This window comes from Lucilia sericata, unplaced genomic scaffold (genome assembly GCF_015586225.1).
Source record: "Lucilia sericata isolate MDLA Ls3-8-SP2 unplaced genomic scaffold, ASM1558622v1 Contig001146F_arrow, whole genome shotgun sequence".
In the NCBI taxonomy this organism is placed as follows: Eukaryota; Metazoa; Arthropoda; class Insecta; order Diptera; family Calliphoridae; genus Lucilia; species Lucilia sericata.
The window spans coordinates 21,656-49,270 of NW_023995117.1; the positions used below are offsets into that span (position 1 = coordinate 21,656).

Sequence of the window (27,615 nt, forward strand, 5' to 3'; positions counted from 1 at the left end):
AAAAAGGATCACAGTGGGACAAGTAACGGTAAATGAAAGGGGTATGTAGGAATGCTGGGACTAATGGCCATCCATCAGGTGACAAATTATAGTTTTTCCAATTTGAAATTGACGTTGGCTTGTAGATACATAGTTATGTTTTAAATTTATCATACTAATACATTTAGAAACTGAAGTTTAAAAGGTACTTTTAGTCGGTACTCAATTGGTATAGGGTTAAAAGAAGGGAAAAAGGGGATATTTGTCGTTTTTTAGTTAAGTACTCAACTTAAAATTAATGGAATATAGTGCTTACAGTGCGAACAAACTAGATAAACAATGAATGACTGATCAGAAACAGTACTTTTCTGATTATATAGAACCTAACACGAAATATATGAAGAAAATGATTTGAAAATGTACGTTGAGAAATGCAAAAGAAATCCATGCAATTCAAATGATTAAAGACACTTTGCAAAAATATAGATATAAAAAATGGACTGATTGAAAAAAGTGCAATTGAAAGTGACTTTGAAAATATTAGAAAAAGTTGTTTAAAACATTTTGTGGTGAAAAAGTGTATTAAAAGTAAGAAATTGCATTTGAAAAACGAAACAAAAAAATGAAAATGTTGAAAACATGCTGAAATTTCTTTTGCGTTTTAAAACCAATTGAAAAGTTAAGAGAAATATATATAAAAACGGGAAAAACATAAACTATAAACCAGTAAGTGAATTTATAATAAAAAAAATAATATTAGTAAACAATTTATATAACACATACATACAAACACAATTAGACAAAAATTAAACAATTATTATTTTTTTGAACGGAAATTTACCTTCAACATTCACTTCAATATCCTCTAAACGACCGCCGTTGTGATTGATAACAAAAGAATTCGATTGATGAACAGGGCCGGGGCCACCCAAGGATACTTGAGGGCCGGACATGCCGCCGCTGATGTTGACCGTAATGGGACAACCGGGTACGGGCATTTTATTGAACGACACATTGATAGTGTGTTCACAAGCCTCAGTGGGTACGAAGGAAACGGAAAATCTAAAAGTTTAAAGGAAATTATTAGAAAGTTTTCTTTAACTGGAAAATCTATTCCAAAATAATTACCTTGCACTGCCTTGGGGATGAACTTGTGTGGGTATATTTTGACCCTTGGCTGAAATGGTAATTTCCAGATTGCCCTCTCCTGCATCGCCAGCATCGACGGTAAATTGCACTGGACGACCGACTGTACCACGCGACACACTACCCACCACTACTTTAGTAGCATCATATGATTTTGCCAAGAATGGTGTACCCTGTACAGGGAAACCATTGTATTCAACATTAATGGAATGACCACCCACAGCTGTGGGGGTAAATTCGGCTGTGAAACCGGCGTGTATATCACCGGTAACACGTACCGGTAACTCGCCATGTGGTCCACGTACACTAACGGCCAATTCAGCAGCACCACCACCACTTACAGTGATATGAAACGAAGCTGGCCTATTAACCGGTATCAATTCCAAATTCGATAAATTTAACATTACACGCGAGGTGTCTGCCACCTGACAAACAAAGGGACAACCTCTTACGGTTTCGCCATTAAACTTAATGTCAATCAAATGTGGTTTAGCCTGTTCGGGTGTAAACGAAACCAAACAACGACCACCACCAACCACTTGCACATGATTGGGTACTTCACCCTCATTTATGGAAATCTCCAGTTGACCTTCGCCAGCAGCACTGGCATCGACACGAAATTGGCATGGTTGACCCACTACACCGCCATTGACATCTGTTACCTGTATTAAACTCGAATCGTAGACTTTGGCTATCAAGGGACCACCGGATATTTTCGTACCATTGATGGAGGCCTCAATGATGTGCGTACCCACTTCGGTGGGTACGAACTCGATGCGTGCGGCACCGTTTGCCGCCTCGTGGGTGACTCTGGCATTCAGTTTGGTCTTGTTAGGACCCAAAACTGTTGCCACGCACTCGCCTTTCGCAAGGCTTTGACCAGGAGGCGGCAGTATATCAAAAACCGCCGGTGTATTAGCGGGTACAAGACGGGTCGATTCGCCCAATGCAGTTATACCGGGTGTCGACATAATTTCAACGTGCCAGGGTGAACCTGAAATCGGAACCAAAAAAAGGAAGTTTTTAATCATTTTAAAAGTTCTTAAGTCTTAAAATAATATCAGAAGAGAGTTATGGAAATAGGATCTATCATGGTGTAAACTACAGTCTAGGTTATAGTTTAGTCTATAGTCTAGTTTATAGTTTCGTCGATATTCTAGTTTATAGTCTAGTATATAACCTAGTCTTTAGCCTAGTCAATAATCTATTCTTTAGCATAACAGACTAGTCTATAGTCTGGTGTCTTGTCTGATTCGCTTTGATGTTCCTCACAGGGTTAAATAGAAGTCTAAAGACTACGCAGTTCTATCATGGTGTAAACTACAGTCTAGGTTATAGTTTAGTCTATAGTCTAGTTTATAGTTTCGTCGATATTCTAGTTTATAGTCTAGTATATAACCTAGTCTTTAGCCTAGTCAATAATCTATTCTTTAGCATAGCAGACTAGTCTGTAGTCTGGTGTCTTGTCTGATTCGCTTTGATGTTCCTCAAAGGGTTAAATAGAAGTCTAAAGACTACGCAGTTCAAGAAACCGGTAAATGACCCTACAATATGCACTATACCATGACACATTAAAATAAAAATTAGTTTCCTTAAAATCATTACTAAAACATAATTAATTCTAGAAGTAAAAGAAACCAAAAGAAATTAAATTAAATAAATATTTTCCCCCCTTTTTTAAGAAACAAATTTCTAATATTGATGCAATTCTGTCATGAACGTAAATTTTATCGTCAATTGTGATATTTCTGCTCGAAAGAACAGTCGTTACGAATTATCTATCTAAAGTCACAGAAAAAGTCATCAAGAGACCCCATAATTTAACGCAACTTTAAGTGGGCAACTTCATTCAATTCACTCCTAGTGAGTACGAAGCAGTTAAAAGTCATGACTGAAAACATGCATGACATGATTGAATGGTTGGTTAGCTTAATCTAAACGGATGTGCCTTTAACTATATATTTTCTTTGACTAAGTATTTGGGTTTACGTTTTAATTTAGTTTTCGTAACATTCATTTGTTAACTATTGCATTAGGTTAAACCTGATATCTCATATGATTGGAATCATATTTTCTTTCTTTTGAATGCTTGCCGAGATGTTGAGCAAATATGTATGCTAGTGATTTGATCTAGTCTATTTAACCTTAAAACCGGGGAAGTAAATAGTTTAACATTAACATTGAAATTATCTCTCGAATGTGGCTGAAAAGATTGTAAATATTTAAGGTCTTCATGTAATTTGAATACATTGAATTGTTTTGTCTGGTTTGTGAAATTGTTTGTATTATTTTCTGTGCGAATTGTCTTTTTGTCATAGGGCTGTGAAATAGTTTTGCCTTTCTGTATTGTTTCCCATTACTGCCGGTGGTAATTGATATGTGAATATGTTTCTGTATTTACTTCCCCTTTATTGTAGAAATTTATTTATGCTAAATAACAAGTGTGTGATTTTGGTTACTTTAACTATTATCATGCTTGTCTCTTTGTTTTCCAGTATTATTCTAAATTTTTCAAAAAGGTTTTGAAATAAATTACAAAATAACTAATAAATCGATCGTTTTTCAAGTTTCTTTGTAGCCTGAAGTCTAATCTATAGTTTAGTCAATCGTCTAGTCTGGTCTATAATCTAGTCTATAGTCAAGTCTATAATCTAGTCCATAGTCTGGTGTATAATCTAGTTTATAGTCCAGCCTGTAGACTTGATTAATATATAGTCTAGTCTATAGAAAGGTCTATAGTCTAGTCTATAGTAAGGTCTATAGTATAGTTTTTAGTCTAGTCAATGAACTATTGACTAGTCCATTGACCTAGTCTATAAGGTAGTCCATAGTCTAATCTATATTCCAGTCTATAGTCTAGTCTATTGTCTAGTCTATAGTCTAGTCTATTGTCTAGTCTATAGTCTAGTCTATAATCTAGTCTATAGTCTAGTCTATAGTCTAGACTATAATCTAGTCTATAGTCTAGTCTATAGTCTAGACTATAGTCTAGTCTATAGTCTAGTCTATAGTCTAGTCTATAGTCTAGTCTATAGTCTAGACTATAGTCTAGTCTATAGTCTAGTCTATAGTCTAGTCTATAGTCTAGTCTATAGTCTAGTCTATAGTCTAGTCTATAGTCTAGTCTATAGTCTAGTCTATAGTCTAGTCTATAGTCTAGTCTATAGTCTAGTCTATAGTCTAGTCTATAGTCTAGTCTATAGTCTAGTCTATAGTCTAGTCTATAGTCTAGTCTATAGTCTAGTCTATAGTCTAGTCTATAGTCTAGTCATAGTCTAGTCTATAGTCTAGTCTATAGTCTAGTCTATAGTCTAGTCTATAGTCTAGTCTATAGTCTAGTCTATAGTCTAGTCTATAGTCTAGTCTATAGTCTAGTCTATAGTCTAGTCTATAGTCTAGTGTATAGTCTAGTCTATAGTCTAGTCTATAGTCTAGTCTATAGTCTAGTCTATAGTCTAGTCTATAGTCTAGACTAGTCTAGTCTATAGTCTATGTCTAGTCTAGTCTAGTCTAGTCTAGTCTAGTCTATAGTCTAGTCTATAGTCTAGTCTATAGTCTAGTCTATAGTCTAGTCTATAGTCTAGTCTATGTTAGTCTATAGTCTAGTCTATAGTCTAGTCTATAGTCTAGTCTATAGTCTAGTCTATAGTCTAGTCTATAGTCTAGTCTATAGTCTAGTCTATAGTCTAGTCTATAGTCTAGTCTATAGCTAGTCTATAGTCTAGTCTATAGTCTATTCTATAGTCTAGTCTATAGTCTAGTCTATAGTCTAGTCTATAGTCTAGTCTATAGTCCTAGTCTATAGTCTAGTCTATAGTCTAGTCTATAGTCTAGTCTATAGTCTAGTCTATAGTCTAGTCTAAGTCTAGTCTATAGTCTAGTCTATAGTCTAGTCTATAGTCTAGTCTATAGTCTAGTCTATAGTCTAGTCTATAGTCTAAGTCTATCTAGTCTAGATCAGTCTATAGTCTAGTCTATAGTCTAGTCTATAGTCTCGTCTATAGTCGCATAGTCCTATAGTCTAGTCTATAGTCTAGTCTAGTCTATAGTCTAGTCTATAGTCTAGTCTATAGTCTAGTCTATAGTCTAGTCTATAGTCTAGTCTAGTCTATAGTCTAGTCTAGTCTATAGTCTAGTCTAGTCTATAGTCTAGTCTAGTCTATAGTCTAGTCTAGTCTATAGTCTAGTCTAGTCTATAGTCTAGTCTAGTCATAGTCTAGTCTAGTCTATAGTCTAGTCTAGTCTATAGTCTAGTCTAGTCTATAGTCTAGTCTATAGTCTAGTCTATAGTCTAGTCTATAGTCTAGTCTATAGTCTAGTCTATAGTCTAGTCTATAGTCTAGTCTATAGTCTAGTCTATAGTCTAGTCTATAGTCTAGTCTATAGTCTAGTCTATAGTCTAGTCTATAGTCTAGTCTATAGTCTAGTCTATAGTCTAGTCTACAGTCTAGTCTATAGTCTAGTCTATAGTCTAGTCTATAGTCTAGTCTATAGTCTAGTCTATAGTCTAGTCTACAGTCTAGTCTATAGTCTAGTCTATAGTCTGGTCTATAGTTTAGTCTAGTCTATAGTCTAGTATATAGTCTAGTCTAGTCTATAGTCTAGTCTATAGTCAGGTCTATAGACAGCTCTATAGTCAGGTCTATAGTCCAGTCTATAATCTAGTCTTTAGTCTAGTCTATAGTCTAGTCTATAGTCTAGTCTATAGTCTAGTCTATAGTCTAGTCTATAGTCTAGTCTATAGTCTAGTCTATAGTCTAGTCTATAGTCTAGTCTATAGTCTAGTTTATAGTCTAGTCTATAGTCTAGTCTATAGTCTATAGTCTAGTTTATAGTCTAGTCTATAGTCTAGTTTATAGTCTAGTTTATAGTCTAGTCTATAGTCTAGTCTATAGTCTAGTCTATAGTCTAGTCTATAGTCTAGTCTATAGTCTAGTCCATAGTCTAGTCTATAGTCTAGTCCATAGTCTAGTCTATAGTCTAGTCCATAGTCTAGTCTATAGTCTAGTATATAGTATAGTCTATATTCTAGTCTATAGTCTAGTCTATAGTTTAGTCTATAGTCTAGTCTATAGTCTACAGTCTAATCTATGGTCTAGTCTTATATACAGTCTAGTTTAGTATTGTCTACAGGCTAGTGTATAGTATGGTCTATGGTATAGTATGCAATCTAGTTTATAGTCTAGACTATAGTTTAGACTATAGTCTAGTCTGTAGTCTATTCTATAGTTTAGTCTGCACTTTAGTCTAGTGTGTAGTCTAATGTATATAGTCAAGCCTATATTCTCGTATATAGAGTATTGTACATGCTAGTACTAAAGCTTCTAAAATATTTAAAGTTTTTTGAAGTCTTTACAAATTACTGCTAATTTTAAGTATTTTACTGTAAACTTTATCATATTTAAAATAATAACTATCATGTTAAGGGTACATTAAGTTGTTATTAAAAAGTGAAGTAAATGTAGGCAAACTTTAATTTTTAGCATAATAAGTGGTTCAACTTTTTAAACAATATTATATTAACTACTCTTTCATTTTTAAAATCCCAGTTAAAAATCTAAAGAAAAATATTTAATTAGAAATTTATAAAGGTAAATAACAGACACTAGCACAGGGAAACTGGGTAATAACAATAGAATTGTAAAAAATAAATAATTTCTAGTTATGAGCAAAAACTAAACATTTCCACATAAACACACCTTCTCACTGATATTTGAACACCCTAAATTTGAGGCAAACACGCAGCGAATATTGTTGAAACTGATCGTGGCCCTAAATTTGAAGGGGATTTTCAACATGTTTCATATGGTGCCATGGCTAATAGAAAAAAAACATAGAAGAGAAAAAGAAACAAAACCCAAAGCAAAGTAAACAAAGAAAGCTGACTCATAAATAACAAAGTTATTGACCATTAGCCCCCAAAACCACAACAATTACTTATAGTAAACAGCTAGAGTAGAAGTGGCAGTAAAAATAGAAAAAAAACTTTTTTCAAAGCTATTTATAAACAAGTTATTGGGTACTTATAAATATAAAGAAAAACCATTTATTATAGAAATCCATACATATTTATTTAAACTTTTTTCTATTTTAATATTTATATTTTTGGCTTTAACACAATACCTGCAACTGTTTATTTTGACCATTTTCGGTATATGTGCTAACAGAGCTTAAACAGAAATCTATAGTCAAAACCCAGAAATATATGTGTTTATTTCCTCTATTTATGGCGTGAAGTTAACCAAAAATAAATTTGACATTTAAATAAAAATGTTTTTTCCTCATTTCTTATTTGTTAACATGTATTAATTTTTATTTGGCAGTTTTATTGCTTGTATGTTATTTCTTCGAGTTTTAAAGAATTAAATAGGTTTCAAATATAAACAATAAAGTGTGTCAATTACTTTAAGACAGTAGTTTTTTAAAAGTTCGAGATATACGATGATGTAAAACTTGCTGGCACGAAAAAATATACTGGCTGAATTTTTTTTTGGTATTAGGCTGGTACTTATTGGTCTAGTCTATATTCTAGCCTAAAGTCAAGTCTATAGTCTAGTCTATGTTCTAGCCTAAAGTCAAGTCTATAGTCTAGTCTATAGTATAGTCTAGTCTATAGTATAGTCTAGTCTATAGTATAGTCTAGTCTATAGTATAGTCTAGTCTATAGTATAGTCTAGTCTAGTCTAGTCTAGTAGTCTAGTCTATAGTCTAGTCTATAGTCTAGTCTATAGTCTAGTCTATAGTCTAGTCTATAGTCTAGTCTATAGTCTAGTCTATAGTCTAGTCTATAGTCTAGTCTATAGTCTAGTCTATAGTCTAGTCTATAGTCTAGTCTATAGTCTAGTCTATAGTCTAGTCTATAGTCTAGTCTATAGTCTAGTCTATAGTCTAGTCTATAGTCTAGTCTATAGTCTAGTCTATAGTCTAGTCTATAGTCTAGTCTATAGTCTAGTCTATAGTCTAGTCTATAGTCTAGTCTATAGTCTAGTCTATAGTCTAGTCTATAGTAGTCTATAGTCTAGTCTATAGTCTAGTCTATAGTCTAGTCTATAGTCTAGTCTATAGTCTAGTCTATAGTCTAGTCTATAGTCTAGTCTATAGTCTAGTCTATAGTCTAGTCTATAGTCTAGTCTATAGTCTAGTCTATAGTCTAGTCTATAGTCTAGTCTATAGTCTAGTCTATAGTCTAGTCTATAGTCTAGTCTATAGTCTAGTCTATAGTCTAGTCTATAGTCTAGTCTATAGTCTAGTCTATAGTCTAGTCTATAGTCTAGTCTAGAGTCTAGTCTATAGTCTAGTCTATAGTCTAGTCTATAGTCTAGTCTATAGTCTAGTCTATCTAGTCTAGTCTATAGTCTAGTCTATAGTCTATAGTCTAGTCTAGTCTATAGTCTAGTCTAGTCTATAGTCTAGTCTATCTATAGTCTAGTCTAGTCTAGTCTAGTCTAGTCTATAGTCTAGTCTAGTCTATAGTCTAGTCTAGTCTATAGTCTAGTCTAGTCTATAGTCTAGTCTATAGTCTAGTCTATAGTCTAGTCTATAGTCTAGTCTATAGTCTAGTCTATAGTCTAGTCTATAGTCTAGTCTATAGTCTAGTCTATAGTCTAGTCTATAGTCTAGTCTATAGTCTAGTCTATAGTCTAGTCTATAGTCTAGTCTATAGTCTAGTCTATAGTCTAGTCTACAGTCTAGTCTATAGTCTAGTCTATAGTCTAGTCTATAGTCGAGTCTATAGTCTAGTCTATTACTATAGTCTAGTCTACAGTCTAGTCTATAGTCTAGTCTATAGTCTGGTCTATAGTTTAGTCTAGTCTATAGTCTATATATAGTCTAGTCTAGTCTATAGTCTAGTCTGATAGTCAGGTCTATAGACAGCTCTATAGTCAGGTCTATAGTCCAGTCTATAATCTAGTCTTTAGTCTAGTCTTATCTAGTCTATAGTCTAGTCTATAGTCTAGTCCTATAGTCGAGTCTATAGTCTAGTCCTATAGTCGAGTCTTAAGTCCTAAGTCTATAGTCCTAGTCCTATAGTCGATAGTTATTAGTCTAGTCTAGAGTGCTAGTCTATAAGTCTATAGTCTAGTTATATAGTCTAGATCTATAGTCTAGTTTGATAGTCTAGTTATAGTAGAAAAGAATCTATAGTCCTAGTCTATAGTCTAGTCTATAGTCTAGTCTATAGTCTAGTCCATAGTCTAGTCTATAGTCTAGTCCATAGTCTAGTCTATAGTCTAGTCCATAGTCTAGTCTATAGTCTAGTATATAGTATAGTCTATATTCTAGTCTATAGTCTAGTCTATAGTTTAGTCTATAGTCTAGTCTATAGTCTACAGTCTAATCTATGGTCTAGTCTTATATACAGTCTAGTTTAGTATTGTCTACAGGCTAGTGTATAGTATGGTCTATGGTATAGTATGCAATCTAGTTTATAGTCTAGACTATAGTTTAGACTATAGTCTAGTCTGTAGTCTATTCTATAGTTTAGTCTGCACTTTAGTCTAGTGTGTAGTCTAATGTATATAGTCAAGCCTATATTCTCGTATATAGAGTATTGTACATGCTAGTACTAAAGCTTCTAAAATATTTAAAGTTTTTTGAAGTCTTTACAAATTACTGCTAATTTTAAGTATTTTACTGTAAACTTTATCATATTTAAAATAATAACTATCATGTTAAGGGTACATTAAGTTGTTATTAAAAAGTGAAGTAAATGTAGGCAAACTTTAATTTTTAGCATAATAAGTGGTTCAACTTTTTAAACAATATTATATTAACTACTCTTTCATTTTTAAAATCCCAGTTAAAAATCTAAAGAAAAATATTTAATTAGAAATTTATAAAGGTAAATAACAGACACTAGCACAGGGAAACTGGGTAATAACAATAGAATTGTAAAAAATAAATAATTTCTAGTTATGAGCAAAAACTAAACATTTCCACATAAACACACCTTCTCACTGATATTTGAACACCCTAAATTTGAGGCAAACACGCAGCGAATATTGTTGAAACTGATCGTGGCCCTAAATTTGAAGGGGATTTTCAACATGTTTCATATGGTGCCATGGCTAATAGAAAAAAAACATAGAAGAGAAAAAGAAACAAAACCCAAAGCAAAGTAAACAAAGAAAGCTGACTCATAAATAACAAAGTTATTGACCATTAGCCCCCAAAACCACAACAATTACTTATAGTAAACAGCTAGAGTAGAAGTGGCAGTAAAAATAGAAAAAAAACTTTTTTCAAAGCTATTTATAAACAAGTTATTGGGTACTTATAAATATAAAGAAAAACCATTTATTATAGAAATCCATACATATTTATTTAAACTTTTTTCTATTTTAATATTTATATTTTTGGCTTTAACACAATACCTGCAACTGTTTATTTTGACCATTTTCGGTATATGTGCTAACAGAGCTTAAACAGAAATCTATAGTCAAAACCCAGAAATATATGTGTTTATTTCCTCTATTTATGGCGTGAAGTTAACCAAAAATAAATTTGACATTTAAATAAAAATGTTTTTTCCTCATTTCTTATTTGTTAACATGTATTAATTTTTATTTGGCAGTTTTATTGCTTGTATGTTATTTCTTCGAGTTTTAAAGAATTAAATAGGTTTCAAATATAAACAATAAAGTGTGTCAATTACTTTAAGACAGTAGTTTTTTAAAAGTTCGAGATATACGATGATGTAAAACTTGCTGGCACGAAAAAATATACTGGCTGAATTTTTTTTTGGTATTAGGCTGGTACTTATTGGTCTAGTCTATATTCTAGCCTAAAGTCAAGTCTATAGTCTAGTCTATGTTCTAGCCTAAAGTCAAGTCTATAGTCTAGTCTATAGTATAGTCTAGTCTATAGTATAGTCTAGTCTATAGTATAGTCTAGTCTATAGTATAGTCTAGTCTATAGTATAGTCTAGTCTATAGTATAGTCTAGTCTATAGTATAGTCTAGTCTATAGTATAGTCTAGTCTATAGTATATATATATATATATATATATATATATATATATATATAGTCTAGTCTATAGTATAGTCTAGTCTATAGTATAGTCTAGTCTATAGTCTAGTCTATAGTCTAGTCTATAGTCTAGTCTATAGTCTAGTCTATAGTCTAGTCTATAGTCTAGTCTATAGTCTAGTCTATAGTCTAGTCTATAGTCTAGTCTATAGTCTAGTCTATAGTCTAGTCTATAGTCTAGTCTATAGTCTAGTCTATAGTCTAGTCTATAGTCTAGTCTATAGTCTAGTCTATAGTCTAGTCTATAGTCTAGTCTATAGTCTAGTCTATAGTCTAGTCTATAGTCTAGTCTATAGTCTAGTCTATAGTCTAGTCTATAGTCTAGTCTATAGTTTAGTCTATAGTCTAGTCTATAGTCTAGTCTATAGTCTAGTCTATAGTCTAGTCTATAGTCTAGTCTATAGTCTAGTCTATAGTCTAGTCTATAGTCTAGTCTATAGTCTAGTCTATAGTCTAGTCTATAGTCTAGTCTATAGTCTAGTCTATAGTCTAGTCTATAGTCTAGTCTATAGTCTAGTCTATAGTCTAGTCTATAGTCTAGTCTATAGTCTAGTCTATAGTCTAGTCTATAGTCTAGTCTATAGTCTAGTCTATAGTCTAGTCTATAGTCTAGTCTATAGTCTAGTCTATAGTCTAGCCTATAGTCTAGTCTATAGTCTAGTCTATAGTCTAGTCTATAGTCTAGTCTATAGTCTAGTCTATAGTCTAGTCTATAGTCTAGTCTATAGTCTAGTCTATAGTCTAGTCTATAGTCTAGTCTATAGTCTAGTCTATAGTCTAGTCTATAGTCTAGTCTATAGTCTAGTCTATAGTCTAGTCTATAGTCTAGTCTATAGTCTAGTCTATAGTCTAGTCTATAGTCTAGTCTATAGTCTAGTCTATAGTCTAGTCTATAGTCTAGTCTATAGTCTAGTCTATAGTCTAGTCTATAGTCTAGTCTATAGTCTAGTCTGTAGTCTAGTCTATAGTCTAGTCTATAGTCTAGTCTATAGTTAAGTCTATAGTCTAGTCTATAGTCTAGTCTATAGTCTAGTCTATAGTCTAGTCTATAGTCTAGTCTATAGTCTAGTCTATAGTCTAGTCTATAGTCTAGTCTATAGTCTAGTCTATAGTCTAGTCTATAGTCTAGTCTATAGTCTAGTCTATAGTCTAGTCTATAGTCTAGTCTATAGTCTAGTCAATAGTCTAGTCTATAGTCTAGTCTATAGTCTAGTCTATAGTCTAGTCTATAGTCTAGTCTATAGTCTAGTCTATAGTCTAGTCTATAGTCTAGTCTATAGTCTAGTCTAGTCTATAGTCTAGTCTATAGTCTAGTCTATAGTCTAGTCTATAGTCTAGTCTAGTCTATAGTCTAGTCTATAGTCTAGTCTATAGTCTAGTCTATAGTCTAGTCTATAGTCTAGTCTATAGTCTAGTCTATAGTCTAGTCTATAGTCTAGTCTATAGTCTAGTCTATAGTCTAGTCTATAGTCTAGTCTATAGTCTAGTCTATAGTCTAGTCTATAGTCTAGTCTATAGTCTAGTCTATAGTCTAGTATAGTCTAGTCTATAGTCTAGTCTATAGTCTAGTCTAGTCTATAGTCTAGTCTATAGTCTAGTCTAGTCTATAGTCTAGTCTATAGTCTAGTCTATAGTCTAGTCTATAGTCTAGTCTATAGTCTAGTCTATAGTCTAGTCTATAGTCTAGTCTATAGTCTAGTCTATAGTCTAGTCTATAGTCTAGTCTATAGTCTAGTCTATAGTCTAGTCTATAGTCTAGTCTATAGTCTAGTCTATAGTCTAGTCTATAGTCTAGTCTATAGTCTAGTCTATAGTCTAGTCTATAGTCTAGTCTATAGTCTAGTCTATAGTCTAGTCTATAGTCTAGTCTATAGTCTAGTCTATAGTCTAGTCTATAGTCTAGTCTATAGTCTAGTCTATAGTCTAGTCTATAGTCTAGTCTATAGTCTAGTCTATAGTCTAGTCTATAGTCTAGTCTATAGTCTAGTCTATAGTCTAGTCTATAGTCTAGTCTATAGTCTAGTCTATAGTCTAGTCTATAGTCTAGTCTATAGTCTAGTCTATAGTCTAGTCTATAGTCTAGTCTATAGTCTAGTCTATAGTCTAGTCTATAGTCTAGTCTATAGTCTAGTCTATAGTCTAGTCTATAGTCTAGTCTATAGTCTAGTCTATAGTCTAGTCTATAGTCTAGTCTATAGTCTAGTCCTAGTAGTCTATAGTCTAGTCTATAGTCTAAGTCTATAGTCTAGTCTATAGTCTAGTCTATAGTCTAGTCTATAGTCTAGTCTATAGTCTAGTCTATAGTCTAGTCTATAGTCTAGTCTATAGTGTCTATATCGTCTATAGTCTAGTCTATAGTCTAGTCTATAGTCTAGTCTATAGTCTAGTCTATAGTCTAGTCTATAGTCTAGTCTATAGTCTAGTCTATAGTCTAGTCTATAGTCTAGTCTATAGTCTAGTCTATAGTCTAGTCTATAGTCTAGTCTATAGTCTAGTCTATAGTCTAGTCTTAGTCTAGTCTATAGTCTAGTCTATAGTCTAGTCTATAGTCTAGTCTATAGTCTAGTCTATAGTCTAGTCTATAGTCTAGTCTATAGTCTAGTCTATAGTCTAGTTCTATAGTCTAGTCTATAATCTAGTCTATAGTCTATTCTATAGTCTAGTCTATAGTCTAGTATATAGTCTAGTCTAGTCTATAGTCTAGTCTAGTCTGTAGTCTGGTCTACAGTCAGTCTATAGTATATTACATAGTGCAGTCTGTAGTCTAGTCTAAAGTCTAGTCTATAGGCTAGTCTATATTCTATGGGCTAGTTTATAGTTTATTCTATTCTAGTATATATTCCAGCCTATAGTTTATTCTACAGTCTAGTCTAAAGTCTAGTCCATAGTTTAATCTAAAGTCTAGTCTATGACCTAGTCTATAGTATAGCCTATAGTTTATGGTTTAGTCTATATTCTAGTCTATAATCTATTCTACAATCTAGACTATGATCTAATCTGTACTCTAGCCAAGTAAAAGATTCTTTGCATGAAAAAAGGATTCTACCGCTAGGATAGCCGAGGGCAATTGGCACCTTAATAGTCTAGTCTGTAGTTTGTAGGAAGGTCTATAATCTAGTTTATAGTATAGTATCGAATTCATAGCTTTGTCTATACTTTAGTCAATATTCTAGTATACAGTCCAGAGTCTAGACTATAGTCTGGATCATAATCTTGTCTAGTATACACTACGTACTATAGACTAGAATTTATAGAAGATAAAATTGTCCACGGTCTGGTCTATAGTTTAGTCTTAGGATAGTATGATCTGTAGTTTAGTTTTTGGACTATCATATAGATTATTATGTTGTCAAGTTTAGAGTCTAGTCTATGGTTAATTTCGGAAGTAGTTGGTTCATTTTACTCAAAGCTGGAAAGGTTAACCTCTGTGATTTGACCATGTAATAAATTTGTTGTTGTGGTACAATTCATTTAAATACATTTGTACTATTTACCTAACTTCCTTATTACTTAAATACGTTATAATTTTCCAACAATTTTCCAAACAATAATTTCCTTTCACCAACATTAAACAAAGTAATATTTAAACGTTTATAATTACAAATTGTCTTGGAATTTTTCTAATACAAATTTATATTAACCATAATTTTTTCACTCTGTGGCAATATCTCTCTCTACAACATTACTCTAAATATTTAAGTTTTTTTTTTTTTCTCGACCACTTAAATAATACCATTTATTAGAGAGAAACATAAAAAACCATTTAACGTTCACATCATTTGAAATTGATTGGATGGATCGATGGCATGACAAAGTGAAAAAAATTAAATAAAAATGTGTGATAATTTACATGAAAAAAATATGTATATTTTCCAGTTACATTTATTTAGTGTTACCGAAATGAAAACCCGTTACAACGGTTTTTACAGCCATAACTTCTTTTTAGTTGTTTAGCTTTTTTGCAAAGTTCACATACAGCTGTTTTGGTTTTTTACTTTTTGATGGTTCTCTTTGGTAACGAGTTTTTTCGCTTGTTTTTGTCTACTTTATGTGGACTTGTTTTCTGTTGACGTAAATAAGGTAGAAAATTTTGAGAAAAAACTGATATAAGTCAGGTGTGTCTGAGTTACAATGTTGTGAAAGCTTTTAATCTGTTTTATGTTTAATACAAAAAATACTTATTAAATAAGTGTAATAAATTTTAATCAATAAAGTTTTGGCGCTATATTACCATTGAAAAAAAGTCAGATTTATATAACAAAATCGGGATTATGTCAGGTTTTTCATTATATGAAAAAACTTATGGAAATGTTATGAAATATTTCTGCATATTTATATGAACCTGTGTGTCAGAATTGTAATATCATACTATAGTCTAGTCTATAGTCCAGTCTATAGTCCAGTCCATAGTCCAGTCTATAGTCTAGTCTATAGTCTAGTCTATAGTCTAGTCTATAGTCTAGTCTATAGTCCAGTCTATAGTCCAGTCTATAGTCCAGTCTATAGTCCAGTCTATAGTCCAGTCTATAGTCCAGTCTATAGTCTAGTCTATAGTCTAGTCTATTAGTCTAGTCTATAGTCTAGTCTATAGTCTAGTCTATAGTCTAGTCTATAGTCTAGTCTATAGTCTAGTCTATAGTCTAGTCTATAGTCTAGTCTATAGTCTAGTCTATAGTCTAGTCTATAGTCTAGTCTATAGTCTAGTCTATAGTCTAGTCTATAGTCTAGTCTATAGTCTAGTCTATAGTCTAGTCTATAGTCTAGTCTATAGTCTAGTCTATAGTCTAGTCTATAGTCTAGTCTATAGTCCAGTCTATAGTCTAGTCTATAGTCTAGTCTATAGTCCAGTCTATAGTCTAGTCTATAGTCTAGTCTATAGTCTAGTCTATAGTCTAGTCTATAGTCTAGTCTATAGTCTAGTCTATAGTCTAGTCTATAGTCTAGTCTATAGTCTAGTCTATAGTCTAGTCTATAGTCTAGTCTATAGTCTAGTCTATAGTCTAGTCTATAGTCTAGTCTATAGTCTAGTCTATAGTCTAGTCTATAGTCTAGTCTATAGTCTAGTCTATAGTCTAGTCTATAGTCTAGTCTATAGTCTAGTCTATAGTCTAGTCTATAGTCTAGTCTATAGTCTAGTCTATAGTCTAGTCTATAGTCTAGTCTATAGTCTAGTCTATAGTCTAGTCTATAGTCTAGTCTATAGTCTAGTCTATAGTCTAGTCTATAGTCTAGTCTATAGTCTAGTCTATAGTCTAGTCTATAGTCTAGTCTATAGTCTAGTCTATAGTCTAGTCTATAGTCTAGTCTATAGTCTAGTCTATAGTCTAGTCTATAGTCTAGTCTATAGTCTAGTCTATAGTCTAGTCTATAGTCTAGTCTATAGTCTAGTCTATATCTAGTCTATAGTCTAGTCTATAGTCTAGTCTATAGTCTAGTCTATAGTCTAGTCTATAGTCTAGTCTATAGTCTAGTCTATAGTCTAGTCTATAGTCTAGTCTATAGTCTAGTCTATAGTCTAGTCTATAGTCTAGTCTATAGTCTAGTCTATAGTCTAGTCTATAGTCTAGTCTATAGTCTAGTCTATAGTCTAGTCTATAGTCTAGTCTATAGTCTAGTCTATAGTCTAGTCTATAGTCTAGTCTATAGTCTAGTCTATAGTCTAGTCTATAGTCTAGTCTATAGTCCGGTCTATAGTCTAGTCTATAGCCTAGTCTATAGTCTAGTCTATAGTCCGGTCTATAGTCTAGTCTATAGCCCGGTCTATAGTCTAGTCTATAGTCTAGTCTATAGTCTAGTCTAGTTCTATAGTCTAGTCTATAGTCTAGTCTATAGGTCTAGTCTATTAGTCTAGTCTATAGTCTAGTCTATAGTCTAGTCTATATTCTAGTCTATCGTCTAGTCTATAGTCGGTCTATAGTCTAGTCTATAGTCTAGTCTATAGCTAGTCTATAGTCTTCTATAGTCTAGTCTATAGTCCTAGTCTATAGTCTAGTCGATCGGTCTAGTCTATAGTCTAGTCTATAGTCTAGTCTATAGTCTAGTTCTATAGTCTAGTCTATAGTCTAGTCTATAGTCTAGTCTATAGTCTAGTCTATAGTCTAGTCTATAGTCTAGTCTATAGTCTAGTCTATAGTCTAGTCTATAGTCTAGTCTATAGTCTAGTCTATAGTCTAGTCTATAGTCTAGTCTATAGTCTAGTCTATAGTCTAGTCTATAGTCTAGTCTATAGTCTAGTCTATAGTCTAGTCTATAGTCTAGTCTATAGTCTAGTCTATAGTCTAGTCTATAGTCTAGTCTATAGTCTAGTCTATAGTCTAGTCTATAGTCTAGTCTATAGTCTAGTCTATAGTCTAGTCTATAGTCTAGTCTATAGTCTAGTCTATAGTCTAGTCTATAGTCTAGTCTATAGTCTAGTCTATAGTTAGTCTATAGTCTAGTCTATAGTCTAGTCTATAGTCTAGTCTATAGTCTAGTCTATAGTCTAGTCTATAGTCTAGTCTATAGTCTAGTCTATAGTCTAGTCTATAGTCTAGTCTATAGTCTAGTCTATAGTCTAGTCTATAGTCTAGTCTATAGTCTAGTCTATAGTCTAGTCTAGTCTATAGTTAGTCTATAGTCTGTCTATAGTCTAGTCTATAGTCTAGTCTATAGTCTAGTCTATAGTCTAGTCTATAGTCTAGTCTATAGTCTAGCTATAGTCTAGTCTATAGTCTAGTCTATAGTCTAGTCTATAGTCTAGTCTATAGTCTAGTCTATAGTCTAGTCTATAGTCTAGTCTAGTAGTCTAGTCTATAGTCTAGTCTATAGTCTAGTCTATAGTCTAGTCTAGTAGTCTAAGTCTAGTTTAGTCTAGTCTATAGTCTAGTCTATAGTCTAGTCCTATAGTCTAATCTATAGTTTAGTCTATAGTCTAGTCTATAGTCTAGTCTATAGTCTAGTCTATAGTCTAGTCTATAGTCTAGTCTATAGTCAGTCTATAGTCTAGTCTATAGTCCTAGTCTAATAGTCTAGTCTATATCTAGTCTATAGTTTAGTCTTATAGTCTAGTCTAGTAGTCTAAGTCTATAGTCTAGTCTATAGTCTAGTCTATAGTCTAGTCTAGTAGTCTAGTCTATAGTCCTAGTCTTAGAGTCCTATCTATAGTCTAGTCCATAGTCTGGTCTATAGTCTAGTCTATAGTCTAGTCTATAGTCTATAGTCTAGTCTATAGTGAACCGATTCCAACTTGGTTTCTTTGATCTGATATTCAGGTCTTATAGATATTTCTCTTATTCATCAAATATTTGATAAGAGTCATGGATATGACTTTATTACTTCTTTAAAAACACAAATTAAAAATCTTATTACAAGTTTACAAACAGATTTAAGTTGTTGATAACAGATAAAAAAATTTAATATGTTTAAACAAAATAATAAAGTTTAAAAAAAGAAGAAAGTGTTTTGGTTTTTTTTTTGTCATGCACTATTGTTATTGTTTTTACTTTTTTTTATATATAAAATATGTTTTTATTTTATATCAACAAAATACATCTTTTGTTTTGTGGCTCATTGTTGTCGGTGTCATCAGTTAATATGGCTTAAATGTGGTTAAAGGTTTTTGTTATATTAAACAAAAAAAATAATGAAAATAAAATTTAAACTTTTGTATAATTTTATTTTTTTTTTTATATGACATAAGAGATCATCAGCAAATTATAAACAGTCATACATATTTTATGATTTTTTTTTTTTATTTTTTGTTAAGTGGAGAAGTAGATCAGTTGTTGCAAAAAGGCGTTGCCTATATAAACTGGTTAAATTTCATGGTGAATTTTTTTTTTGGTTTTATAAAATGTTATTAAAGATTACGATAAGACAAGCGTAATTAAAAATGAATTATAATTGTTGGAAATTTTAACGGGAAAAAATTTATGTTATTTGTGGAAAATAAAAGTAAAAGTTTTATAAAATATTTTCAAAATACCAGCATTGCATTTAAAGTTAAGTTAATCATCAGCTATGATTATAGTTACTTAATTAGCTTTAAAATGTTAAAGACACTTTTATAGGTAAATATAGTGAAATATTGTTTTTAGCGGGGACACAAACCCATGATTTCTAGGTTTCCTAGTCTAGCCACAACTTGTAACACTTAAGCATCAAAGCATTTAAAAGTCTCGAAACATTTTTCGTCTTTTTTATTCAATTTAACTGGAAACTAATACTTAAAGAAAGTTAGATTTAAACAATTTTTTTTCAATTCTTCAAAGAGTTTTGTTTACATCGTCTTTGGAAATTTCTTAACTATTTAGTTTTTTTATTTTGCAATTTATCTTCCCATTATTTAAACATATTTTACAATTAAAAACTTTTGCTTTTTTTCAAAATTGATTATTTATCACTTTCTAAAATGTAATTTCTATTTAACAAAAATGTTTTTTGCTTCTTTATCTTTAATATTAAAAAACATTGTTTTGCAGAAAAAACAAACTATAAAAATTTATTTAAAATTGTTAAACTTCGACAAAAAAAATCGCATAAATAATTGTTTAATAAATTTACTGTTGTCTCTTAACATTTTACAACAAGTGTCAAGTCAACAGCAGACGATCTTTAATTGACAATTCAATTTTTAAAACAGCAAAAAAAAAACTTATTAATTGTTTAAAGAAAAAGTAAAATTGTTTGATGAAAAGTGCCAGACAAAATTGTTAAAAAAAGGAAAAGTGTTGTTAAAGCTCTATCGCTATAGAGTGGGGAGGGTATTATAGGTTTATACACCGTTTCAAAACATTGGTTCTGCAACGACCCTAAAGTAACCAATCGTTTCAGAATCGATCGCTTAATGTCTCTGTAGCACAACTTAGTTTTAAATGCTTAATATATATATTGTAAAGTATGGTGAAAATCGGATTATACATAACACCCAATAGTCCCTCTAATGGGTTTCTTTTAGAAGATAAGGTTCCTAACTGACTTAAAAATTAGTAAAATTTGATCCTAGAAGAATTCTATGTAAGCCTTAACAACTCTACAGAATGTTGTGGTAAATGTTCAAATCTACAATTGACCCGATCTCCCATAGAGGGTCTTTTTTGGAAAATCTTTATAACGCTGATACATGTGATATTAAAAAATTAGTTGACAATGGTGCCATTATTAGCTTTATATAAGGCCAACTTTTGAAAATACCACAGCTAGTCTAGGGTATCATACGATCGGCTATGTTCGACTATAATTAACTACTTGTTTGACTTTGTCATTCATTTATTTGATTTATTTTCTTTTATGTTCAAATAAAAACATCATTTTTTTATTGTGGCCCCATAATTGCTAAGACATGTAATTATGTGAATGGGTGTCATATTCAACATTCACTTACAGATTTTATCATGTTCGGATGCTAAAGACAACAAAGATTATGTACTTGAAATTGAAATGTTTATATGGATTTGAATTATACATCGACTCGACAGTAGAATATATAGACTCGACTATAGACTGGCCTATAGACTCGACAATAGACTGGCCTATAGACTCGACTATAGCTTGGTCTATAGACTCGACTATAGACTGCTCTATATACTCGACTACAGACTGGTCTATAGACTCGACTATAGACTGGTCTATTGACTTGACTATAGACTGGACTATAGACTGGTCTATAGACTGGTCTATAGACTCGACTATGGACTAGTCTATAGACATGACTATAGGCTGGTTTATAGACTCGACTATAGGCTGGTCTATAGACTCAACTATAGGCTGGTCTATAGACTCGACTATAGGCTGGTCTATAGACTCGACTATAGGCTGGTCTATAGACTCGACTATCTCTAGACTTGAATATAGGCTTGTCTATAGACTTGACTATAGATTAGTCTATAGACTCGACAATAGACTAGTCTATATACTCGACTATAGACTGATGTATAGATTCGAATATATAATTTTCTATAGACTCGACAATAGACTGGTCTATATACTCGACTATAGACAGGTCTATAGACTCGACCATAGACAGGTCTATAGACTCGACTATAGACTGGTCAATAGACTCGACTACAGACTGGTCTATAGACTCGACTATAAATTGGTCTATAGACTCGACTATAGACTGGTATATAGACTCGTCTATAGACTGGTCTATAGACTAGACTATAGACTGGTCTATGGATTCGACTATAGACTAGTCTATAGACTCGACTATAGACTGGTCTATAGACTGGTCTATAGACTCGTCTATAGACTCGACTATAGACTTGTCTATAGACTCGACTATAGACTTGTCTATAGACTCGACTATAGACTTGTCTATAGACTCGACTATAGACTTGTCTATAGACTCGATTTGAATATAGGCTGGTCTATAGACTCGACTGTAGGCTGGTAGACTCGACTATAGACTGGTCTATAAACTCGACTATAGACTGTTCTATAGTCTCGACTATAGACTGTTATCTAGACTCGACTATTGGCTGGTCTTTAAACTCGACTTTAGACTAGTCTATAGACTCGACAATAGACTAGTCTATAGACTCGACAATAGACTAGTATATAGACGCGATTATAAAACTGTCTATAGACTGTTCTATAGACTCGACAATTGGCTGGTCTATAAACTCGACTATAGACTGTTGTATAGACTCGAACATAGACTAATGTATTGACTCGGACACAGACTGGTCTGTAGACTCGACAATACAATGATCTATAGACTCGACAAAAGACTGGTCTATATGGTAGTATAGTATAGAATGATCTATTGACTCGACTATAGACTGCTCTATAAACTCGACTATAGACTGATCTGAATATATGAATATATAGACTTCACAATAGATTGGGATTGATCTATAGACCCGAATATAGACAGCTGTATAGTCTCGACCATACTATAGACTCGACTATGGATTGGTCTATAGTCTCCAATATAGACTTGCTGATAGACTGGTCTACACAGTATAGCAGTCTATAGACTCAACAATATATCAATCTATTGAGTCGACTATAGTTTAGACCAGAGACTGGTCTATAGTCAGGTGCATAGAAGATTTATAGACTCTACTAAGGACTGGTTTATAGGCTCGACAATAGACGCAACTACAAACTCTACTGTTTAGTAATCAACAGACCCGGCAAGAAACCAATCTGTTGACTCGTCTACAGTCTAGTCTATAAGTAAAATCGACAATAGGCAAGTGTATAGTCAAGATCATAGAAAGATGTATAGACTTGAGAATAGATTAGGCTATTGACTCGACTATATACTAGTCTAAATATAAATTCGTCTATCTACAGCTCTATGGACTGGTCTAAACTTGATTAGAGAGGATCTCATTAATCCAGGGAGAAACATCATTCAATGAAGAGCTAATATAGCAACATAAAGTCTACAAAAAGATTACTTCATTAGCATTTTAAACCATTATTTACTTTAAAAAAGGTTTTTTCTCATCAAATTTAAGATTTCTAATATTTTTCTACTATTTATTTTCTCATTCATTATCTTTCTATATGTAGTTCACCTGTTGCATCTAATCAAAATTCGAATAAAGTTCACTGTCTTATTTACCAACTTCGTGTTAAATCGAGTTTAAATTTCTTTAACATTTCTTTCCACTTTTGGTATTTATGTATTAAGGTCATTACGAATATAAAAAACATAAAAGTGGTGGAGAAAAATGCGCCACAAACCAAATAAATCATAAATATTTTCAAATAAAAAGTGCGTTCGTTCACAAAATGAAATGAAGTAGAAAAAAATGTTTAACTTAAAAATTGTTTCACTATGATCATAGAAATGCAAAACAGTTACTATATACAATATTCACTCGTACCACGTTTGATGAAATGTTGCAAATGTTGGTTTGGAAGCAAACAAAAAAAAAGCCTACACTATTATTGCATATTTTCAAGTGGTTGTAACCACAATACACGATTTTTTTCTATGCTAGACAACGGTATTTTCTTGGAAACAAAAAAATTACGACTAGTTAAGGTAACCAGCTGGACTGAGGTTTAAAAAGACAAAAAAATGGCTACCAATTAAATATTATGGAGTGTTAATTAAAATTGGCGAGGAAGCTGAGGTTTCCGTCCGGTGTCGTCATACTTAAACAAACCAAAATCTTCGAAATTAACAGACAAATAAGCCAGCACATACCAAAGTATTTCTGGCTTTTAAATTTGGTATGTACCTAGTAGTCATTACCTAAAGTGTTCACTAGTAATACAGTTTAGCTTAAATCTTTTTTAATTTGAAGCTGGTCTCCCTAATTTGTATCTTGCAGCATACAAAATGTGTGTAATAAAACTGTTAAAGGCAATTTTACCACTGAAACAAGTTCTATAAATGAAGCAGCAAAAAAAAAAAAAATCAACTACAATAAACACATTTTTACAAGAAAACTTACAAGTTTGAGAAAAATCTCCACGCTTAATATGAGAAATACATGCATATTTAAAACACCAGATATTTCTTGAAGAGTATTACACACGCCTGGGCCGAATTTATTGTACCCACCAAAAAAACGTAATATAGACTTATGATCAAATAAATAGTGTTAAGGTTATACTCCGATAAATAGACAGGACTATACAATGGTCTATCGACTGGACTATAGAATGGTCTATGGACTCGAATATAGACAACTCTCTAAACTAGAATATACACTCGACTACAGAGTAGACTCGACTATGGACTAGTCTGTAGACACGACTATAGACTAGTCTATATAATAGACTATAGACTAGTCTATATAATAGACTAGCCTATATACTAGACTATAGACTAGTCTATATACTCGACTATAGGCTCGACTATAGACTCGACTATATTCTCGACTGTAGACTCGACTATAGACTCGATTATAGACTCGATTATAGACTCGACAATAGACTCGACTATAGACTCGATTATAGACTCGACAATAGATTCGACTATAGGCTTGGCTATAGACTAATCTATAGACTCTACTATAGAGTCGACTATAGTCTCGACTATAGACTCAATTATAGACTCGTCAATAGACTCGATTATAGACTCGGCTATAGACTACTCTATAGATTCGACTATAGACTAGTCTATAGACTCGACTATAGACTAGTCTATAGACTCGACAATAAAATCGACTAGAGACCGGACTATAGACTCAGCTATAGACTACCCTATAGACTCGACTATAGACTTGTCTATAGACTAGTGTATAGACTGGACTATAGAGTAGTCTATAGACTCGATTATAGACTAGTCTATTGACTCGACTATAGACTAGTATATTGACTGGATTATAGACTAATCTATTGACTCGACTATAGAATAGTCCATTGAGTCCACTATAGACTCATCTATAGACTCGACTATAGACTAATATATATATTCGACTATAGAGTAGTCTATAGACTCGATTATAGACTAGTCTATTGACTCGACTATTGACTAGTCTACTGACTCGACTATAGACTTGTCTATTGACTCGACTATAGACTAGACTTCTGACTCGACTATGGACTAGTCTATTGACTCGACTATAGACTAGTCTATTGACTCCACTATTGAATAGTGTATAGACTCGATCATAGAATAGTCTATAGATTCGACTATAGAATAATCTACAGACTCGACTATAGACTAGTAGAATCTATCTATTAACTAGTCTATAGACTCGACTATAGACTAGTGTATAGACTCGACTATAGACTAGCGTATACACTCTACTATAGACTCGTCTATACACTCTATTATAGACTCGTCTATATACTCTAGTATAGACTGGTCTATAGTCTCAATTATAGCTTGGACTATAGACAAGTCTATATATACCTACTCGATTATTGACTGGTCTTTACACTCAACTATAGACTGTTCTATAGGATCGTCTTCAGAGTGGTCTATAAACTCTCCTCACTATGTTGGCGTAGGGTACAAATAGGGGGAGAATGGCCCGTAGAGTAATATTTTTTGTATAAAAAACTAATGTTAAAAAACAAACATATTAAATTTATACACACCTCTTTTTAAAACGTACTCTCAATGATGTTAGTTTGCAATAGTAGTGGTATATTGTACAAACACTCACACACAGGCACTCTTTATAATCAATGCAAGTTTGTAATTTATGATAAAGAGTGTGAGAGTATATTATATGGGTATTTCCGGTTTTGTTATTGTTTGTTTATTAGTTTTTCGTACAATAAAACAAACAACTACAAAAGTGCAATTAAACGAAGAGTAAGCGAAGAAGGCGGAGAAGGCAGAGAAGATAACGGAGCAATAGTTTAATTTAAATGAGAAGAAATCCTGTAGATTTTTTAACGGAGACTGCAGCAAATTGTTGGAATTCTTTTGTTATATGACGAAGACAGCTTGTAGAAAAAAACTAATCACAACGGCAGTTGAACGTTTAGCGGTTATTTTTGAAAATAAATTATATTTCACAATTTTTTTCGTTCTTTTAATTAAAAGAACAAATTCAACAAAAAACTATATTTTTTAAGGGGTAATTTTTATTTTATATATTTTTTAAATTATTAGCACAATGGCTTTGAGCTTGAATAAAAAAATTTATTAAAAATTATTATTAATATTTTTTTTTTTTAAGTAACAAGTTCACAAAACCGTTACAATGAGTTATTATTTAAATGACATTTTAATTTATTTTTTATTGTTGGTTTTTTTATTATTTATTTTTTTAGCAAGGTTAAATTTATAATTTTATTGTATGACAAATTTATAATGACATTATTAAGCCATCATTATTATATTAATTTATATTTGTTGCGTTTTTTTTATATTTATTTGAATAAATTGTTTTATTGTATAAAAATTTTTATGCAAATTTTTTTAGCACTTTATAAATTTATTAATTTAATTTTCATTTACATATTTTGTTGTTTTTAAACATTTCTTTTAGTGTATGTTTAACAAAACATATAAAATAAATTTTGCAAAAAAAAAAAAAAACAACAACAAAATTCCTTGAGCTTAGAGAAACACAAAACGTTTTGATTACGCATACAACTTATAGGCTTGTCTAATCAGCGGTCTATAGATTCGAATATATTTTGGTCAAGATACTCTACGATAGACTTGTCTAAACAGTGATCGATAAACTCGACCATAATTTTGAATGGATTTTTGACTGTACTTTGGTCTATAGACTCTAATATGTATACACTTAACTATAGACTGGTCTATATGCTCAGCTAGACACTAGTCTAGAGATTCAATAATAAACACGACTATAGTCTATAAATCGGTCTATATATTCGACTATATATATATACTAACTTATAAATTCGACTATAGACTCTACTTGACTACATACTACTAAGTATAGACTATAGATTCGATTAAAGAATAGTTTAAATGCTCGACCAGTCTACAGATTCAAGTCAATTGACTCGACTATAGGATAATCAATAGACAAGACTAGATACCGTTCTACTCATTCGTCTATAGACGCGACTATAGTCTTGACTATAGCTTCGAATATGGTCTAGTCTATAGAATCGGCTGTAGACTATTCTATTGACTCGACAAAAGACTAATATATTGACTACATTGTAAACTAGACTATAGATTAGACTAAAGATTCTATAATCTAGACATAGACTAGTCCATAGACTTGAGAATACACTAATCTATAAACTTGACTATACACTATACACTCGACTATAGGCTTGTCTAGTCTATAGACTCAATTAAAAACTAGGCTATAAACTCGGCTACTCAATAGATTTGACTATAGACTCGACTACAGGCTACTCTATAGATTCGTCACTCGATTATAGACTTGCCTATTCTATAGACTCAATTAAAACTATGCTAAAGACTCGACTATAGACTCGAGTATATACTCGACTACAGACTACTCTATTGATTCGTCTATAGGCATTTCTACAGATTTGACTACAGACTACTCTTTAGATTCCTCTATATACAACTTTACAGATTCGTCTATAGACTACTATATAGATTCGTTTATAGATTACAGGCTACTGTAAAGATTTATCTATAGACTTTTCTATAGGTTCGTCTAAAGATTCGTCTATAGACTACTCTGTAGATTTGTCTATAAACTATTCCATAGATTCGTCTATAGACTACTATATAGATTCGTTTATAGACAACTCTATAGAATCGTCTATAGACTACTCTATTAATCCGACTATGCACTAGTCTACTGACAATACTATAGACTTGACTAGCCTATAGACTTGACCGTAGACTAGTCTATAGTTTCGACTATAGACTACTCAATAGATTCGACTGTAGACTACTCATTAGATTCGAATATTGACTTGACTATAGACTCGTCTATTGGGTCGACTATAGACAGATATATCCAACTATAAACATTTACCGATTAAGCTTTTTGGCGGTTAAGGCCTAACAAGATTTCTAATGCTAAAAATTAGCTTATAAGATAAATTAGCTTCTTAAAAAAAGAGTCAAGAGAAAGTTTAACTTTTTTTACT

General features: G+C 32.1%; 1 protein-coding gene across 5 annotated transcripts in view; it reads right to left on the bottom strand.

The window, feature by feature from the left end:
- Positions 1-27,615, bottom strand: part of LOC119610273 (filamin-C) — a 112,693-nt gene that overhangs the window by 13,077 nt on the left and 72,001 nt on the right. For 4 of the 5 annotated variants that reach the window (XM_037965414.1, XM_037965415.1, XM_037965416.1 and 1 more), the window contains 2 exons: positions 1,108-2,119; positions 821-1,041 (listed from right to left, as the gene is read on the bottom strand). In XM_037965414.1, the coding sequence (XP_037821342.1) occupies positions 821-1,041; positions 1,108-2,119 (1,233 nt within the window). Of the gene's footprint in view, positions 1-820; positions 1,042-1,107; positions 2,120-25,146; positions 25,685-27,615 lie in introns of all 5 variants that reach the window. The other variant, XM_037965417.1, reaches the window with a different exon arrangement.